The 20,551-nt window shown below is 38.9% G+C and overlaps 2 protein-coding genes across 2 annotated transcripts in view; both read right to left on the bottom strand.

Annotated features, from left to right (window-relative positions):
• Nucleotides 1–20,551, bottom strand: part of sord (sorbitol dehydrogenase) — a 278,112-nt gene that overhangs the window by 4,406 nt on the left and 253,155 nt on the right. The window lies entirely within an intron of this gene.
• terb2 (telomere repeat binding bouquet formation protein 2) lies at nt 579–3,782 on the bottom strand. Its single transcript, XM_026166931.2, has 7 exons — nt 3,577–3,782; nt 2,938–3,019; nt 2,685–2,824; nt 2,146–2,204; nt 1,234–1,298; nt 1,047–1,135; nt 579–908 (listed from the first exon to the last, which is right to left on the bottom strand). The coding sequence occupies exons 1-7, from the start codon at nt 3,638–3,640 to the stop codon at nt 796–798; spliced, it is 612 nt and encodes a 203-aa protein (XP_026022716.2). The 5' UTR covers nt 3,641–3,782; the 3' UTR covers nt 579–795.

The following is a 20,551-nucleotide window of genomic DNA, read 5'->3' as shown; positions in this document are numbered from 1 at the left end:
GTTGTACGTCAACAGCCTAAACAGATGCAGAAGAAATAGTAGCAATATTTTTGTTATTCTCAAGGTGCCCCTTGTTAGGTGGCTACACTGAAGAGAAAACCTTGTCTGCTTATCTTATCTTTTTATTCATTAATTTCTTGATTGCTATCAGGGGGCTGCATGCTGTCCCAGAGCAAAAGTCTGAGGTGCACACTGGATGGATCAAAAGTCTTTGTACTCGTGGGAGCTCAGTGAAAACTCTGCAGGTAGATTTTTTTATGAATTTAGTAAACCTACTGTAAACTAGAAGACTTTTAGCTGGTGGCACACCCATCTCTCACCCTCACTAGAGTCAATCCAGGTTGCTGTATTTGTCATGGAAGTTAGCAAAGTTAAAGCATATTCAATTAGCACATAAATGTAATTACTGTCTCAAACTTTGATTTGTGGATTTAAATAGACAGAAAAAAAGTTTATAATTTTAAGTGTGGAGCCACTAATATGATCCTCCTTTCAGCAATGGTTTCATCAGGCAACAATAAAAACTAGGGACAATGTCAGAGGGATAACATAAGTACAAGGTCACAGGACAACCAGCGTCATGTGGCAAATCACCATCGTTTATGATATGAAAGTTAAAAGCTAGTGGCACACAGAACTGTAACAAGAGTACAATAAAATCACAAAATGACATCAGCAGTAGCTATAACATACTGATTACTAATAAATCAGTGCAGGAAGGCAATGTAAACATAATAAACAAACATAATAACTCATCTTGTAAAAACTGCTGGTTTTCTCTAACTATTTGCTTGCTTATGAGTGTGGCAAACAGCAGAGTGTTTTACATCTGAAGCATCGGAAACACCTGCAATAGAAATCGCACAGGTCACCCGAGTATTTCTGCAGCTTGTCAATGCTGACGTACCCTGCAAGGAGTAAGAAGAAAATAATAATGTGTAGCACACAAATGTCTTCTGCCTTTTACTGTCATCTATTATTACACTAGACCTTTGATACAGGTCAATAATAAACTGTGAAAAGAACAGTAACTAACAATTCTTCACCTGTAATCATGCTTTTAATTGGATATTTTTGCATATGACCACAAAGTGGTGCTTCATTTTCTGATGAGTCGGCGTCAGATAGTCCAGAACTGCCAACAGAGTGATGGAGGCTTTATTAGTTTAGTAGTCAGTCTACATTTTTTAAAATCAGAATCACAATATTTATAGTTGCAAGTCCACATACTACCTTATGCTGATTTCTTCTTCACTGAACTCATCATCTGTTGGGCAATTAAAGCTTTTCAGGGAGTGCTGTAAAACAGGAGTTACTCTAATTAAGTTTATTTTAAATCCCATCACATGTAACACAAAACACAGCAAGTTCCTGAGCAATGTGCCACGATGCAAGTTCAATTAATCCAATTCAGGGTAAGTGGAAGAAAATGGATGGATGAATGAATATTCTTTATAATAAATAGCCTAGCAGACATCTACAAACATTTGTGAAAGAAAAGGTCGTTCTCAGGAGCTCAGTAAATTCCAGCGTGGTTCCGTGATAGGATGCCACCTCCGCAACAAGTTCAGCCGTGAAATTTACTCGCTATTAAAAGGGGACATGAAATGCTACACACATAAAAGCTCATTTACATCGCGGAGCCCTCCTCTCAAAAACTGACATACATCTGTGGATTTAAGAAATAAGAGCTTAAAGTTAAAGTTTTAAAAGCATGTTTAACATCATCTTCTGTCCAGCTGTTGGCCGTAATGTTCAGGTTTGTAAAGTACTTTATAAATGAAAACTTTGTGGAGGAGAATTTGTTTGAGTCACCAGACCGGCATCTATGTCAGTTTTTGAGAGCAGGGCTCAATGGTGTAAATTACCCTTTATGTGTGTAGCATTTCCTGTCCCCTTTAAATATTCCACAAACAGCTGTTAGTGGAATTATAACAAAGTGTAAGTAAATGGAAACAACAGCAACTCAGCCACAAACAGTGTATACTGGCTTGTCACAAAGGGAGTGTGGCATGTTTCTGTATAACTGTGCACGATCAACAGAGGACTTGTTTGGCTAACTGTTTCAGCATCTCACACACATTAGTGTGGAAACAAGAATTACAGGCGTAACCTGTGTGCAGCTTATCTTGCTGCTGTCCGTACCTCATCCGCTGACTGCTCATTACGCTCCCAAATCAGCTGCCCAAACACTTTTCTCACCTCTGAAATGATACATAAATGAGAAGCTGTTTCCAACGTCATGGCAGGTTGACATTCTTTGAGCTGAACCACTCAGAAAGTGACAGTTCTTGCAAATGTTTTCAGGAACCTGAGGAAAAGCTATCAATTTTTTTTTTTAAATGAAGAGGCAAAAATCTAAAGAAGTGGTTTGTTTAGAAAATAATTCAGGGTTTTTCCTTCATTTCAAAAAGGGGTTGTGGTCCTCCCGCACAAATAAATGACCAGGATTGTAATATATAATATTTTTTTAACACTTCTTTAGTTAATTTATCCACTCATATAATATATTTTTATTTATCAAATGTCCAGAAAAAGCAGTGAACAAACTTTAAGTAGGTTAAATCAATATCTGTCAACATTTCTTTTTTATTTCTTATTATCTCTGTATGCCTCAGTCTTATCTACCAAGGACTTAGTATTGTTTAATCACAACAAATTAATAGGCGTAAATTAATCCTTACCATCTTGTACGGAGGCTGGAGGCAGCACATACTGACCAATGCTCAAAGACTTCACACTCTGCCTCTTTTCACAGGCGGACAGAAACAAGCTGTGAAATACTGTCAGTTTGTTCCAGAGGTAATCCTTGCTCTCAAAGATCCTGAAAAACAGTATTTACATGTTAAGCTTTAAAGGGATTGTGGGAAAATGCGTTACAAACACAAACGCTCCGGAGGATGATAACTGTAAAGCTTTTCAGCTCAGCATGCTAACCTAAGAGTATCAGGGCATGTAGCATCTTCACTGAAAAGGTAATCCGCTGTCCTCCAATGAGCAATGGAGCCCCCCTCTGAAGCTAAGAGATAAAAAGCGATCAGAACAAGCTAACAAAGGTGTTTCTATAAATGCCAGAGCACAGTACTGTGAAAAACACTTCCTCCAACCCTCAATTCTTGATATTCTGCTAGCAAAATGGTGCAGTGATTTATTGAAAGGTACAAACATACACTACAATACAGTATGTAAGGCAAAAATTGGGCTTCAACTAAAGAAATGCAGGTTTATTATTTTTTCAAATATATATTTGAATAATTAAACAGGTCAGTGTTTGGGTCGGTCAGGTAGAAGGAGTGGATTTGAAAGACCTTCAAAAAGATTGGAGAACTATTACTTAGACTACTTTAAAAAATGCACAGAAGTCTGGCTTCTTTGAAGCAAAAAATAAAGACATTAGTGGTACCTCAAGACTTGTGCACAATACTAGAGGTCCCTTTAAATCAAGACTTTGTTAAATTACTTTAAACTTACCTTATGACAGCAGCAGCATCTTTAAGATAATTCTATAAACTTTCTTTGGTTGCTAGGTTTATTTGGATGGCTAGCTTAAACCAAAGCTAAAAACAGGATACTTACTCCAAAACATGTGACAGGTCTGTGGCACACTGCTAGACAACCAGGCAGTCTTATAGCGAAACATGGCCAGAAAACTACGAATTAACTACTATTAGTGTAGCTTGTTTTTCATCTGCTTCTTATTTTCAAACCGAACCCCTCTTCTGCTCTGCGTTAGCCATCACAGCCAGAGTTGGCGCTCAAAATGCTCTGCTGCATTCAAATGCTGTAAAAACGGTAGGAAATGTTTTAGATTAGAGAAAGAATCTGTAGAATATCTGGCCTGCAGGTAGCCAAGTGAAAATCTGGCAAGAAAAACAACTTTTCAGGGCTTTTATAAGTTATATTTTCTTAGATATGTCATTAAACAACAAAGCCAGAAAACCTCAAACACGAGTACTTGAAATGAAAGTGACCAAAATAAAACAAAATAACTTTTTTTCCAATTTAGTGAGCTGAGTTAGCTGTGTTAAATCATTGAAAAATCACAAATTGCGTGTAAGTACCTGATTTAACTGTCATTGTTATTTATACTATTACCATATCTGACTGAATGAATAAAAGGTAATAAGTGGCTGTTTTTAATTTGCTTCCTAAATGCAACAAAGGGAGACACAACAAGAAATGCACCAGGGATTTTAATTCTAAAACAGAAAGTTTCTTTTCCTTCACACAAAACGTCCTGATGTTTTCTGTTTGTTTGTTTTTTACTGTGGACCCACTGCAACAGAAAACTTCTATAGTGGATTGTGGAAAAAGCCAAACCAAATTAAACTCATTTTTATGATGTAATATGAATGGCCATGGGAGAAGTCATCATCAGCAGGAGGACCTGTGAAAGAACACTTAAAAGTCCAGAATTTATGCCCTCTTTTATACGGTCCAGATTGGAATCTTTGCCAGCCAAGTCTGGCCTCCAGGCTTTATGTTCACAGCCCTGAGCTACACACTGTAAAGAAGAAAGACAGATGAGTTATGGGCTTTGCATGTTCTTCAGTGCTCTACATTTTACAGGTAACGAACTTACAATTGACAATTTATATTTAGCATTATTTCTTACTTATATTTGTAAAGCCACACAGGGATAAGCATGAGAAGAGCAATAGTGCATCCTACCGACTGGATATTGTGCATCTGCCCGGTCTTCACATTGTTGTTGTTACTGAACGTGAAGCTTACTTGAGTTTGTATTAATAAAGTACAATCCTGATCTCAATCCTGCATTAAAATACTCAGTATTTGTAAAGTCTTTTACGACCACTTTTAACACACAGTACTGTAATACCAACACTTTAGTATGTAGTTCATTAAAAAATATATATATATATAAATAAAAATATAAATTCTTTGCTGGTAATGCACTTTTATTCCCCAATCTAACTTTCCAGAATTGTAAGGTTTAATGTATGGTAAAGGAAAATACACGATAAAGCATCTATTCTTATCCCATTAAAGCCTGAGCCATGAAAACGTTACCAGAATTTTTTTTAGGTTTATTAAACCTTCTAACACATTTTAAAAGAGAGAGAGAGAGAAAGAAATGAAATATTAATTTGCACACACCAGCTTTAATTTCTATCATATTTGTTACATCTGTGTTATTTTTGTTCTTTTTTGTTTTGTTTTGTTTCAATTTATTGCTTTCAAATTTATTGTACAATTTATTTAGGTTTTTCAGAGGGATACTGATGATGTGAAAGTCTTGTATCAAATATGATACACTTAACATTACAGGGTGAAAAATACATTTGATAAACTGTGTTTTGAGGAGGACAGGCTGATTAGTACTATTTTTTATCCTTGTCAACCATTCAGTTATATTTCTTTTGAATATATTGTGGTTTTCCCTTTAGCTTATCCCCTGGTGTCGATGTAGCCAAAACCCTCAATGAACACTACTTGATCGGTAAAGGTTTATACTTAAAACTATAGCATGTTATCAGCCCTCTGACATGGACTATTAATGTACGGCACAGCAATTTCTGCAGTACTGTATTTTAACACCAGATGGTAATATTTGCAACATCTTATACAGTAAGAGTCCATATTAGATGGTTGTTAACTACTTAGTCTGACAATACATGATAAGTATAAGCCTGCCTTAATGAAGCAGTTTTGATCAGTGCTTTTTAAAGCACACAGAAGCTGCCACTGACTTTGTCTAAATTCAGCAACCCCCTGAAAGCAAATCTGGCTCGAAATGCAGCTACATTTGTAGCAGATGTCTGATTTATCCTGACCTCATTTAAAGAAGCTATCTATACTCAGTGAGACAGCATGGAGGTAAAGGTGTTATATTATTATATTGTCAGTTTTCTCACTTGTTCACAGTGTTCACATGAGGTACACAAAGGCTTGTAGACATTGACAGCAGTACAGATGGACTGTATGTACAGCAGCTTCTCTGCTTTGCGTTGTTTAACCTCCTCGCTGGGGTTGTCTACAGGTCATGTTTTCAGTGCTATTACATGGCCACACACTCAGAGTCTATTTACTCTGTATGTGTCCATGAATAGACAGTAACCTTGTGCTTTATAAGGAAGATATTCCTGCATCCTGGACAGCACTATTCCCACATAGCTGCTGGTATAAATCCAGAATACTGATAGTGGCACATTTGAATGGGTTTCATCCCATGCTATTACATGTCTACGCAAAGAAATTGCTTAGAAAACCACCAAGCACCTGCTTCTCCATGCGTGTGCTCGGTTCTTGCTTTGCACTGGTATGTCAGACATGACACGCATGCACAGAGCCAGTCGGCTTAGCTGAAATATTGTACCAATAAGCACAAATAATGTACATCACCAGCTTCGCACGTATATTGTTATTGGCGGCTGAGTTTCACCACTCTGGTGCTGGTGAAGCAGTTTAAAGGCAGTGATAACTCTGTTGCCATGAGAACAGCGAAGCCACACCCAGTATTTCTTCCCAACCTTCCCCCGACAACCTGCTCGAACAAAGCACTGGAAAGAGGGTACATGCACTGAGGTTTAACATGTGCAGAGAGGCAGGAGAAACACGAGAGTATCTCTCTTCCCACATCAAATGAAACAGCAGCAATAATGATATGTATAATTGAATACTTGTTAAATTTGGGGGTTTTATTTGTGTGGATTAAATCTAATTGTTTCTTAAATCCCTAAATGGAGAACTGAAGCAGCCAGCTGATTATCTGATTAGTAGAGTGACAGAAGGCTGTTATACCAATATTGATTTGCCGTGGGTTGTCTTGTTTAGTGACCTAATGAAATATGTTTAGATATGAAATCCCTCTCAGACAACATGCAAATTAAAGATCTCACCTATTTTATACAATAAAACATTTTACAAATGTATTAGATTTTCACGATTATTTTTTGTTTTGCATATCTAATAAATCTAGAGATGTATTATCACTTCGTTTTCACTGTTATATTTCACATGCGCCATTCTTTTCTTCAACTCTGGCCATGTCGTTGTTTGTTGTCCAGAAATTATTCAGAAAATCTCAGTTATGTTAATAAAAAAATAATAACTAAATACAGGGTTTTTCTCCTTCCCTTTTTGCCTCATGTCCTGATTTTGTCCTTTCAGTGTCGCTCATGCTGGACAGAAAAATGTTCTGTGGTGGCAGAGCTGAATGCCCAGAGCTCATCCATCTCTCCTCTGACCCTCATGATGTTGTTCCTTTGTGTGGTAGCCTGGAGTTTTGCGCAGTATTGCCATAGTTAGTGTGTTGTTGTTGTTGTTATTGTTAGGGCTTTAACTATTCATTCTCATTTTGTTCATTTGATAATTATTGTCTAGATTAACTGATCAGTATGCGTGTGCTTGCCACTTTGTTAGGTACACATTGCTAGCACTGGGTTGGACCTTTTTTCCTTTAAAACCGTCCTGATTCACATGACATAGATTCAACAAGGTGCTGGAAACATTCCTCGGAGATTTAGGTCCATATTGACATGATAGCGTGACAGAGTTGCTGCAGATTTGCTGGCTGCAAATCCGTGATGTGAATCACCCGTTCCACCACATCCCAAAGGTGCTCTGTTGGACTGAGATCTGTTAACTGTGGAGGCCGTTTGAGTACAGTGAACTCATTGTCATGTTGGAAACATTTAGAGATGCTCTTCTGCATACTTTTGTTGTTACAGTAGTTGTTTGAGTTACTGTTACCTTCCTATCAGCTTAAAGCAGTATGCCCATTCTCATGTGATCATTGACATCAACAAGACCAACAAGACTCAGAGAACTACTTCTCATAGGACGTTTTCTCTTCTTGGATCTGTTCTCTATAAAACCAAGAGATGGTTGTACAGGAAAATCTTTGCTGTGTCTAAATCGAACTTGTCATGTGACTGGCTAATTCCATATTTCTGTTAGAGAGCAGTTACCTAATCAATAATTTTAACAATGTGTACAGGATTTTGACTTCATAAGAAAGAAGATTGGAAACCTAGTGAAAATTGTAGCTTTTTTTTTTTTTTTTTTAAGATGGCAGCACGTACACACACATGTATCGACACAGCACTCCCATCTAAAGTGCATCTTTTTATATTTTTGTGTTTTTTTTCACTGCGTTTTCCTGCAATGCACTGAGCACTTTCAGTCGTCAGGAACTGATAGACTGGAATAGACAGCCTCAATATAGGACTACAGGTCTATAACCCTCACGTCTGTAGTCACGTGTAGCTGATAGTGTCTCAGCACATCAGAAACTGTTTACCCCCCTCCTCCCTTCCTGTTACATCCCCATGTAACGGGAAGAGTTGGATGGGGATGCTCTTCGTGGACTATAGCACAGCGTTCAACACCATAATCCAAACTGCAAGTGTTCCAGTTTGGACATCCTTACCACCAAACTGGAGCACCTCCACATCCTCCCTGCCATTTCATCCTGGATCAAAGAATTTCTCATCAATCAGCCCTAATGAGTCCAATTTGCAACCCCATCACCAGCTCCTCCTGTCTCAGGAAAACCAGGGCCATGACAGGTGACTCCTCACAGTCCGATCACCACCTGTGTGACCTGCTGCCCTATGGCCGGTGCGTCAGGGCATTTAGTTCCCACACCTCCAGGCTCACAAGCAGCTTCTTCCCCTGGGCCATTCAGACTGTTAACACTATCCCTCCCACACACCCCACCTCTACATCCAAAGCACTTTGCAACTCGTTTTCTAATGTGTGCGTTTCTATTATTTTTGTAAAAATTTCTCTTGTTTTGTGTGTGTCCCTATCGATTGTTCGTTGTAACTGAAAATAAAGGGTTATTCTATTCTATTCTATTCTATTCTATTCTATTCTATTCTATTCTATTAGATTATAACTGACTTAAATTGTTGACCAGCTAACACATTTAATCCCAGATGACAAATTATTCAAGGATTTTAGCTCAGATTTCTTTCATAATACCGGTATATGAAAAATATAACATCAGTAGTCTCTATTTCTTTTCTTTTTTCTTTTTTGCACACTAGACTCATTTATAGTCCTGATTCGCTGATTTATCTGAATTTTCTAAATCCCTGCTGTGGATTTATTTTAGAGGGACTGAGATACATATGAAAGCTACAATCACAGAGGAATTCAACGTTGTAAATGGAGTTAAATGTTCAATGAAGCACATTGACCAGAAGCATTTAAATAATCAGCAGAATGACTATAAATCAAGATTTAAAAAAAAGGATAAGAGGAAAAAAGTACACTTGTCACTGACTTCCCTGCCACGTGGGGGCTGTAGAGGTGTTTCTCGTGTGAGGGGACTTTCCAGCACAGAGAGGTCTCGATCATGACGGGATGTGTATAAAATAGTGTCCAGAGGTCTCAGACAAGCTGAGTGTCTTTATGAATAGTTCCTTTCTCTGAATTTTATATACTGCTTCCAGACGTCACCAGATATCCAGTCAGCGGTCTCAGCGCAGCAGTTTATCAGTGCGATGGAACAGTAAACCATCCTAGCGTTACATCACTGAAGGTTTCATTTTCTATCCACACCGGTCTGTCACTTTAACTTGCATTCAGTTTAGTTCTGTGTTAAATGAGCAGTCTATTATCCACACATTTCTCTCTCCCTCTATCAAGTCTCTTTCTCTCCAGCTGAACCAACAACATCAAAGGAGTGTGCTTCAAATCGCAGGTGTTGAAGGATTAAGGCCACCGCAGGATGGGGTTTTTATTCTCGGTTTCATCTTTGATGTTGTGTCTCTTTCACTCAATCGTGTCTCTAACATGTAACATGGATTTGTAGCCTAAAGGCTCCACTGATAACCTGAAAGTATGGAGTGTCTTCAGTCTCACACAGCTATGCCTTAATCGATCAATGTTAGTAGCTGCACATATCAATCAGAGGAAAGGGAACAGGTAACAATTGTATTATTACTATTATTATTATTAATAAATGAATATTAATCATTATAAATTACATAATTGTGAGCAAAACGTTGATCCAGACAGTTTTATGTGACTGCTCTGTGAGGTAGATGGCTCATCTTGGTCCAAACCGAACAAGCTCAGGAACTTAGAATAAAAGCTGTAAAGTCTTCATCCATAAATCCATTCATGATGTCCAGAGAACTAATCCTAATGACTCTGGTGATCCCCTTAATTAAGAAGTGCCACCTAAGTTGATGTGTGTTTGCTGCAGAAAGGGGAAGTGAATACACTGACCATCTTTTCTTTCATTGTAATGCTGGGATACACCTTTAAGCTTGTTAATCATGTGTATGTTTTTCACATGAACTATCCACTTAAACTTCACTGGTAAGCACAATGGCAGCTTTCTGCCCCAACAGGATGGTGTACCTCACTACATCAGAACACCCAAGGCAATGATTTGACCTTTACATTCCCTCGATCGCAGTCCAATTGAACAAGTGTTACCCATGGAGACTCCCCCTTATAACCTGTAGAACCCAAAGGATCCACTGCTGCAAATCATCAAGACAGAACTTGAAAAACTTGAAACTTTCATGACAAATACTTTTATGACAAAAACTGACAAATAGTCATGAAAAGCTGTTACGTTTTTGTACATATAGACACAAATTGTTATGCTTTGTGTCAGGATATCTCTGTGTTGTCCTTTTAAAATTGCTCTCTGAATTCTTGGCAAGCAAAGGGGGGAAATAAGGGGGGGAAAGCATCTTAAATGACACATAAACACTGATATTAAAAACTAATGAATTTTTTCTAAAATATTGGGTTAGGGTTGGATTATCACCAGTGAAGCCATAGAACTTGGAAGATTACAAGTGTGAATTATTTATTCTTCTACATGAGGTTGTATATATGGGACTGTTCATATGACAATTTGTGTCAAGGAACACGAATCCATACATCACAAGACGTGAATACAAAAACAGTTGCCATCAGACTTAGGATCCAAAATGGAGGATGCCAGAAATGACAGGGAAACTCAGAAACGGCTTTATGGAAATTAAGACTCAAAACAAGGAAATTAGGCTAAACAAAAACTAAGAACTCTTGCACTAGGAAATAACACAGAACCTACAGGGTGCACAGCTACAGCAAAAGAGGGATGAAACAACACAGAACAAAGGGAGACGGAAACAATAAATGCACACACGGGATAGCGAGAGGACAGGAAGCAGGTGGGGGAACAGCTGGCAGCAATCAAGGAAGACAATACAGGGGAAGCAACACGAAACATAACACACATGAGACAAAGACTAGCAAAATGGAAGTGGAGACTTGACAAGACACAGGGGAGGCAGGATGACGCAAGGAAATAAACAGAAGCCTATAACTGTAACTAAGAAAACCTGAGAACACGAATACTAGACACAACAAGAACAAAGAACAGCACTGAGGCGGATATACCTGAAGGAGAAATCAGGAAACTAAAGACTAGTATGTCTTAATGAACATAAATTAAAATGAATGAAAAAAAGTTCAGAAACACAAAACGTTGGATCAAAATCTAGGATCATGAAAAGACTGTGGTGCCCCATAGGCTTTAACAGGTTGTAGGATGTTTTGAGAGCATGACAGGGGCATAAAAAATATAGTCTGAACAAAAGTATGGGGCTATGTATACGTTACACCTATAGGAGCTGCTGGACCATGAAAACCCATATAATGAAGCTCCTAGCGAACACATTTTGTGCTTATGCAAAAGCCAGAATAGGTCTGGAACAGATATCGAGACAGCAGGGCATTGGTGACTTTGTGCATTATTTGTAATAAAACCTTTCACAGATGATTGGGGAATATCTAGAATGGGAAAAATAACCACTCTTCAGTGAACTCTTTAGGGACGACCCATTTTTGGCAAATGTTTATAAAGACAGACTGCTTGGCTAGGTGCTTGGTTTTATACACCTGAAAACACCTGCATTCAACTCTAAGATGGGGTAATCAGGGTATGCCTCCACTATTATTGCATGAATCACTATAATAATTTTAGCATCCTCAGTTTTGTATTTAATCAAATCTTTGTTCTTCTTCTTTTTTCTGAGCAAATTTCCTTGTAAATGTCAACATGCAAACACACTAACCTGGTGATCACTGCCTTTATTATCAGAATAATTTCAGTTATGTATCCTGAGATTTTGGAATACATCCATCAGTCATCCTTGTCAGGGGCTTTTTATTTTTTAGTCTTTTTTTATGGAACTCAGTCTGGTAATAACTTGCAACACTGTGTGCTTATTTTAGCTGTAATTGCTGATTACCTAGATAGGTTTGAGCTGCTTGGACTGCCTATGGCCAAGTTATTTACATATAAAACTAATTTGATATTTAATGAAATGCTGCTATTGCCCCCACCCCCACATGTAGGCCACAGCCACCTTTTAAAGCAGCGTCTTTGAGTCTAAGGCCCATTTCAACAGGAAAAAGCCTCATCACAAAACTGGACTGTTTTCAAAATCAAACTCATTTTTACTTCATTGAATATCCTCAAAGTAATGCTCCATTTAAATAGCTTCAATATACACAAAGTGTCACTGTGTTGTTTGATTATGGAGCCACGAGACACAGCACTTTTTAAATGCACAGATCTTAGCCTGATAGCCAGAACTATCATGTTCATCTTGTTTTGTTCCTTTTCAGTCCAATGGAGCATCCGCTCAGGCTGATTTACACAGATGTGGAAATTTGAGTTTCTCAAACTGATCACTGTACACAAATGTATATGCCTGAAGCTAAAAGCATTTCAGGTTGACGCTGATGTGTTTATCCATACGTACAATATGCGGGTTTTGTTGGGGTTTTAAGACTGAAACGGAGTGGAGTAAAAACAGTTTGGTATATTCCTCCGTTTGTCGCTAAGTAGTGATGTCTCCAGTGTACCATATACAAAGTAATGTTCCCTGTCATGGCGCAGATTGGGTAATTGCTCATTCTGGTGCAGCACTCATTGGATAGATTGCTTTTTATTTTTTTCTAAATGAAGAAACCACCATTTAGTGTTACATTGCCTGGTGAATCAGTCAGATAAATGGAAGATTCTGGATCCCGGCAAGCATCTTTTTCATCTTAATGAAAGGATCTCAAAACCCTACTTATGCTATGAGTAGCTGAAATCAAATTAGTTTTGTGAAAAATGCAAACTGTCACAGGCAAATACTGCTGTCCAACTTTCTAAAATCACGCTTTTTCACTTGTCGAAAGGGGGGACAAGGAAACTTTTCAGAGTGACCGTTCTGATGCTAGCTGTAGGCTCTGTGCCAACCTTTAACCCCGGTTGGGTCATTGGGGTATGTTGGTGTGCTGAGGAGGGACATTGCTTTCCCGACCGTATGAACCAGTGTAGACAACAGCCGAGCAGCATCTGACAGTAGGGTGAGAGGAAATGTCGCAGCCTCCACCGGCTAACCTTCAGGGCAACGCGCTCACTCTTAGGCAGGCATATATTGAAGACTCATACATGCATCACAGTCATGTGCAAACACATGGCACGTGTTCATCAATCTGCAAGACTGCACGGAGGTGTTGGTTAGGCAACACACAGAGAGAAAGATGCATTTGAACAGAGGACACCTGCGAGACACACACTGCCAGCAGAATCAAAGTTTTAACTGACTTGATGAAAGTTTGTGTCTCACCAAGGACTGTCGTGCTGCGAGGCCAGACCACGTGTGAATCTTATTTGCCCTTTTAGTTACTTGGGTCCATGATGACTCATCTTTTGGAGTTTGGAGGAAGGCATCACTAAGAAATGGTCACTCCCTGGGGTTAACATCATGTTGAGCACCAGCCATGTAGACTAATGACTTCACTCCCGTCATCTTCTGTCATCTCTAACTGTGCCCTTGAGTTTATGAACTTATGTTTCATCCAACTTTCCAACTAGTCATCCAGCTGTTATTTTCAGGCTTGAAATTGTAGTTGATTTTCACAAGTTGTTCTAACCTAGTCTCTCAAATTAATATGACTTTAATGAAGACGATGATAGAAACACACCCATCTGAATGATCTCAATGCACTCCTTATTAGAACCACACCTGTGGTTATCTGCTAGGGGGATCTCGGTGTTTATTCAAGGATAGTTATGTTAACTACTCTATAAATTACCTTAAAGCTGGTTGGTTAAAAGCAGTTGCAAGGAGACTCAAAGATAGCTCAGGTCACCATTAATCAGATCAGCACAAAAACTGAATTCTCCATTCTCCTTTGTCAACTTTTGGCTTAAAGTGGACTCAGTGAACAGACTCAAAAAAACTGTCAGTAGTTTTAAAAGGTCTATTGAAAGGATGGTGAGTTTTTGCAACCAACTGTGAGTGAATGGGGAGGTTGAATATTTCACAGGGCAGTGACCGGAAACTCTGCCAGAGAAGATGTTAGCAGCTGCCAAGGTGAGTTGAACAGTTTGAAATGAACTTCCAGTGGCTTACTTGTTTGTTTTCCTCAACAGGAAAACCAGAGGGGTACGCGATTTGCAGGGTCGAATCCGTAACTGACGAGGAAATGGAGGTGGAAAGTGGAAAGGCAGGTGGAGAGCTGGTAAGTCATTTCCCTCCAGGGAATAAAAGAAGTAAGACTGGAGGTGACAGGTTTGGCTGAAAGTTTTTGCAAGACTTCCTGGGATAAGTGAAGATGCAGAAGGACAGGTTTTCAGTTCAGGCTCCAAGCAACGAACAAGGAAGAAGATGGACATAAGGGGTTACAGAGCAAATAGGTAAAACGCCTCCAGGTAACAAGCAAGGTCTGATTAGCACCATAATGGCAATGATGATCTGGTGCAGAACAAGATGTATAATCCAGCATTTTAATACCAGGAGCCTAATTACATAACGCAGAACACTTATGGAAAGGAGACTCTGTGCAGGGCGGTCAGCAAAGCAGAGCCAGCCCAACAATTCCACCTGAGACTAGAGAGAAAGGGTCAGAGTTAAAACCAGATACAAGTCAGTGTGTAGACTATCTGCAATAAGACCAGTACGGCCATAAATTCAGATGTTGCAAAGAAGTTGTGCAATCTTGATTGAATCTAAATATCACAAAAGAGTGATTCAGTGCTAGTATCAGAGATACTGATATTTTTATAAACCACTGAATTACAAATAAAACATGTTATGTATATAAGTTTTAAGTAGCACTGAACGGCCTCTATTATTATTATGTGTATTTTATTACTACCACTGAATGAATGTCAAACTAACATTAACTAAGTACTACATTATCCTCCTGTCATTGTAATACAAGTACAACACAGAGAAATATAGTACATATGAATTTGACCAATTTAAGAGCTTTTATAGAAACATCAAAATGATTTGAGTAATTACCAGTACTAATAATTTAGGCCACCTGTGGCATAAACAGTACAACGGATCATGGTGTGATTAATTTATTTATATTAAACATAGCATTTTATTATTACTACTGACAAATTTTTGTGTCACCAAATGTCAAGCCAGTTAGTAAGTATTATTTTATCCTCCTATCACTGTAGTATAAGTATGAAGAAGAAAAATATCTTGTATAAATGAATAATTATACTATGTAAAAGTATGGTGCCTGGAGAACATTGGAGGGCATATGAAAGCATTCTCCAACATCCAGATTTTTATGCTCAGGTTTCTCAGATGTGCTTAGCTTCATCCTCTGTGATCAGATTTGTTGCTTGTTGCTTGCTATAACAAATGAATAACAGCCCTTTAAATGTTTGAAAGGTTTTGTTCCCACATTAACAAGGTTTACACGCAGCATCCCTAAAACAGAAACTTACTTAAGCGTCAGCACGAACTGACGTAAACACGGGACAGTTGTGAATAACCTAAAGAATATTAATGGATGTCTGGCTTCTTTCACATTGCGACGCTGTGATCTCGAGACGGGCTCCCGCTCGTTTTTCCAGCGCAGGATGCCCCTGTCTAAACACAGGCCACATCCTCTTCTTATAACACTTAACACACATGCAGCTTGCGTTTTGGCAGTGTCTCTAAAACCTACATCTCTGTTTTCTGTTACCTGCTGTCACAGTAAAAGAAATGAACTAACCTAAACTGTATCTCTTCAGTAATAAGCCTCTGCCATACCAGGGAGAAGCTAACGGACAATTTACAACAATGTCAACAATAAAAAAGTTACATTAAGAAGAAAATAAAACGTTACTATGAATAGTTTAAAAGCATCCTGGTGTTTGTAGAAGGCTGCTTAGTTTACGGACAGTTTTTCCTGCTTGCGGAGGCCAAATAGCACAGAAGCTGAGGCTATCATTATTGTGGCAAATTCTAAACTGTTGAGACTTATCTGCCAGTTTGGGTTACTGTTGTAGATCTCCCCTGAGAGGCAGCAAAAGCAGGGGACAAGCTGACTGGAGTTTTACACAGAGGAGCGCCATTTTGTTTAAGTGTTTCTGACTGTTGCTCTGCATGCCTCCGTAGGGCATCGAAGCACAACGTGAGTCACTCCACTGTCAAAACCCCTGATGAAATGGCCCACAAATTTACCTGAGGTCATCTATGATTTCATCATTAACGTCTCGCTCCAAAACTTTAACTTTCTGTCGATGACATCAGTGATGATAAAACGCCTGGTGCGCTCCTCCACAGCCAGCTCGGATGTGATCCTTTATTAATAACTGAGGGTAAGCTGTGTCTAACCTTGACTTTATTGTGGATTAGTATGTGAAGTATTTATATATATATTACCATCTTTGATAGCCAGTGCCATATCTACCATATCCACCCATCTGAAACATTGAGTTTAAGTGTTTCTGACACTTCTATGGCCACAGATGGACATAATCAAGCAACTGGACATGCAGACTGCTTCTATAAACATTTGTGAAAGACTGTTGTGGTACCTGTGCAAGAAGTCCACTCATGAAATTTCCTTGTTACTAAATATTCCAACAAAGTGGAAGTGACTGGGAACGACAGCGGCTCAGCCATGAAGTGGTAGGCCACGTAAAATCACAGAGATTGCCGAGGCACATAGTGAAAAGAGGCTGCAAACTTTCGGCAGAGTCAATCATTACTGACCTCAAAACTTCATGTGACCCTTAGATTAGCTCAACAACTGTGTGGAGAGAGCCTCGTAGAATGGGTTTCCATGCCCAAGAGCTGCATCCAAGCCTTACATCAGCAAGCACAATACAAAGTGTCAGATGCAGTGGTGTAAAGCACGCTGCCACTGGATTCTTGAGCAGTGGAGACGTGTTCTCTGGAGAGACAAATTTTGGAAGGATTGTCAAAAATTCCCACAAATATATTCCTTAACCTTCTGGAAAGGCAGAAGAGTTGAAGCTACACCCTACAGATGAAGAATGGGATGTTACTCAAGTTCATATTCCTGTGATGACACACGAGTGAATACTTCTGGCAGTACAGTGAACCTAATCGTAACATAATAAATGTCACGCTTGCTGAACTCTCATATCAATGAAATTAGCTGATACATAGATTTGATACAGTGAAGTAAAGTGGAAGCAACACGCATGCCATTAATGTCAAGATGAAATGTTACAGGATTATTTATTGACAATGGGATTTATAGTTGATTAGAATTTAACAAACGCCTCATCATGCACAAAGGTGAAAACAAGGCTCACAAAACTGAGCTCAGTAGTAGAACTAATAGACATTACCCTAAAAAAGAAAAGCGTCAGGCTATCTCCAACAAAGTCAGTCAATTCCCTTTGCTTGTATGTTAAAAATGTGCCTGTGTTTCCTCAGCCCTCTGTTCACACCGACACAAGGGCAGGCATTTTTCATTTCACACTCAGGCTGGAGATTGTGAGTTCTCTCTTGTGTTGCAGTTCTTGGTTCAGGTTACCGCTAACTCTGGCGGGAACTCAGCCTGCTGTGACCTTCACCTTGGCCCTGCATATCTGCTCAGTGCAGCAGGATCTCAAATAGCAAAATACCAATACTGTATGTATACGTATGTAGAGTTCCCTAATTAGGATGAAGCTGCAAATACACTTTATACTAAACATTCACTGATTACTGACTTAATGCGGGTGCGATATTGAAAAGCATTTGCCCCTTCTGAATATAATGCACTGTTATTACAAAAGGTAAAAAGTCTGTCAATTACGGTGTTGACCTTGATTATCCTGCTAATACTTGGTTAAATATTGATCCTGCTGTTATGTGTTTTTGAGATGTGAGCAAACAGTAACAATTCTTTGTGTAGATTAAATGCTGATCGGTTAAAAAAGTTAGTTTTAACAGTTCACCATGATGGGGAAGAAGTGTGAATATAATTACTGAGCTGGTAGTTATGCAATGCTTTTGTACTCTAAGCACTACAAGTGCTTTTTACTACTAGCCTAATTCATCCAATCTCCCACACATTCACATGAGCGCTTCTTTTGATACCTAAGGGCCTCGTCTAACATTTAAACACATACTTATACTCAAATGGATGCACCAGGAGCACGTCAGGGTTCAGTATTTTGCCCAAGGATGTCTCCACATGCTGACTGCTGTAGCTGGGGATCCAACCACCCACCATCTGACTGGTAGATGACCTGATCTACCCCTGAACCACAGCCACCTGCAAAGTCAGGGATGGGAAGCACAACAAGGGTTAAACTGTTTAAACTGTGTTTCACTTCATTACTCAAACTTCTCCACAGCAGGGACTAAGCTAAAGAACCAACAACAGCATCCACAAAAACAAGAGTACACACTTTACTGTCATCCACAGCTACAACAAGTAAACATGGGTCTGCAACGTTCTGTGTAGCACCTATTATGCCTTTAAAGAAAAAATGAATGTGGATATCCTGGGTAAAAGGTCAGAACTCAAATTAAAATATATTTGACATGATTTTGTTCTTTAAAAACAAAATATGATTGCCAAGGACATTACCCATCTATCATTATCCACCCTCAGCTATCTCTGCTGATGTAACAAGCTCTTGCTTGACTGGTTTTTATTTGTGTTCTCATATTGCATGATGTGGCCTGAGATTGTTCCTGGAGGAGTGGTTTTTTTTCCCCTTAAAAGTGCATCAGCTATGTGTATTAGGGAGTACACTTTAAGTGTTGTTATGTAAGAAATGCATCACACGGTGCATTCATAGTAATAAAAGGCAAAAGATTTTTCTGCGTGCAAAAACTGCAGAACTACTGACCAGACTGGATTCTGAGTTTTCCCTGTTTCCAGTTTGTTTTTGACGTGCAAGTTGACTGGCACTGCTATGGTTTGCTTGCTTGCAGAGTTAATTGGCTAAAAAAACCAGACTATCCTTTCCAAGTGAATATCAAACGCAGCATGTTGAGCGACACTTTGGATTTCAGTTCTCCAAAGACACAAACCAACACACAGTGGTGCTTTTTTTCTTCACCCAGTCACTTATTTTGCTTTTCCCAACTGTTTTTATGCTTGCCTGACTAAAAACCTTCATCTCAGGATATTCTGCTGTAAATCTAATTTACCCAAACTCTTGAACTAAGTGCACTTTATGATACGAATAAAGCAGCAATCTTTAAGAAAAATATTTCAAGCCTGTGCATTAACATTGCAAAAACCATGCCTCCGCATAGCGTGCAGGGACATTACTGTAAACACATTCTTTGGCCCATTAGGTTTACAGTGAGTCCTCATGACATCAGTACTTTAATGTCTTCTTCTGGGCTTTTACTTGTTATTACTGTTTGTTTAAGAAAAGCCGCAAAGCACTTTTTTCTGCTAATATTCATTAAGAGAATGAACTTAAAAATCATTAACAATGACATTTAATCATACATTCTTTTAATTAAACACAACTATTGTCGCAAGACTTTATGTAGTCCTGTGAAAATGCCAGTCTGGAGTATTGAGATGTGCACAAAACATCACAACGTTCTCAACAAGGTCACTGACTGTTCAATGCTTTGAGGAATTGCAAAAAATAATAATAACTTAAAGTCCATGACAGAAAAAGACTGAACAAGTATGAAAGGGTTGGAGGGAAACCTGTTCTCTCTAATGGCAGCGCAGCTTAGGTTTGCAAAGCTGTATTTGAACAAACCACAAGGCTTCTGGAACAATGTCCTTTGGACAGATGAAACCAAAGTGGAGATGTTTGGCCATAATCCACAGCACCATGTTTGGTGAACACAAACACAGCATATCAGCACAAATACCTCGTACCAACTGTCAGTACGGTGGTGGAGGAGTTTGTTTGTTTTACAGCCAGGGGACACGGACATCTTCCAGTCATTGAGTCGACCATGAACTCTTCTGTATACCAAAGTATTCTCGAGTCACATGTGAGGCTATCTGTCTGATGACTAAAGCTTGGCCTAAGCGGGGTCATGCAACAGGACGATGATCCCAAATACAGCAAACCTGCTCTAGCAGCAAAGAAGAATGTCTGAAAAAGAAGAGAATCAAGGTGTTGATTGTTTTAACCTAAACCTGAAGCTAAATGCCCGCCAACCTCAACGAACTGAAGCAACACTGCAAAGAAGAATGAAACAAATTTCCTGTGATAAAGTCATACCTGCTTAAAGTTATTGATGCTGGAGGTGGTTCATGCATTATACTTTTTTATTTTTCATAGCACTGTGTAGTCCTGCAAAAATGTTATTTTTCATGACCGTATATTTGT

The sequence above is a fragment of the Astatotilapia calliptera genome, chromosome 1 (genome assembly GCF_964374335.1).
Source record: "Astatotilapia calliptera chromosome 1, fAstCal68.1, whole genome shotgun sequence".
Lineage (NCBI taxonomy): Eukaryota > Metazoa > Chordata > Actinopteri > Cichliformes > Cichlidae > Astatotilapia > Astatotilapia calliptera.
Note: the sequence above shows the minus strand (reverse complement) of the source record. Positions and strands in the feature narration are given on the sequence as shown.

Bases quoted from the DNA above. Each gene is read 5' to 3' on its own strand.
- terb2 (XM_026166931.2), bottom strand. From the start codon at position 3,640: ATGTTTCGCTATAAGACTGCCTGGTTGTCTAGCAGTGTGCCACAGACC. The intron at 2,825-2,937 runs GTTAGCATGCTG...ACTGTTTTTCAG, and splicing joins ACATGCCCTGATACTCTTAG to GATCTTTGAGAGCAAGGATT. The intron at 909-1,046 runs GTGAAGAATTGT...TACTCCTTGCAG, and splicing joins AATTAAAAGCATGATTACAG to GGTACGTCAGCATTGACAAG.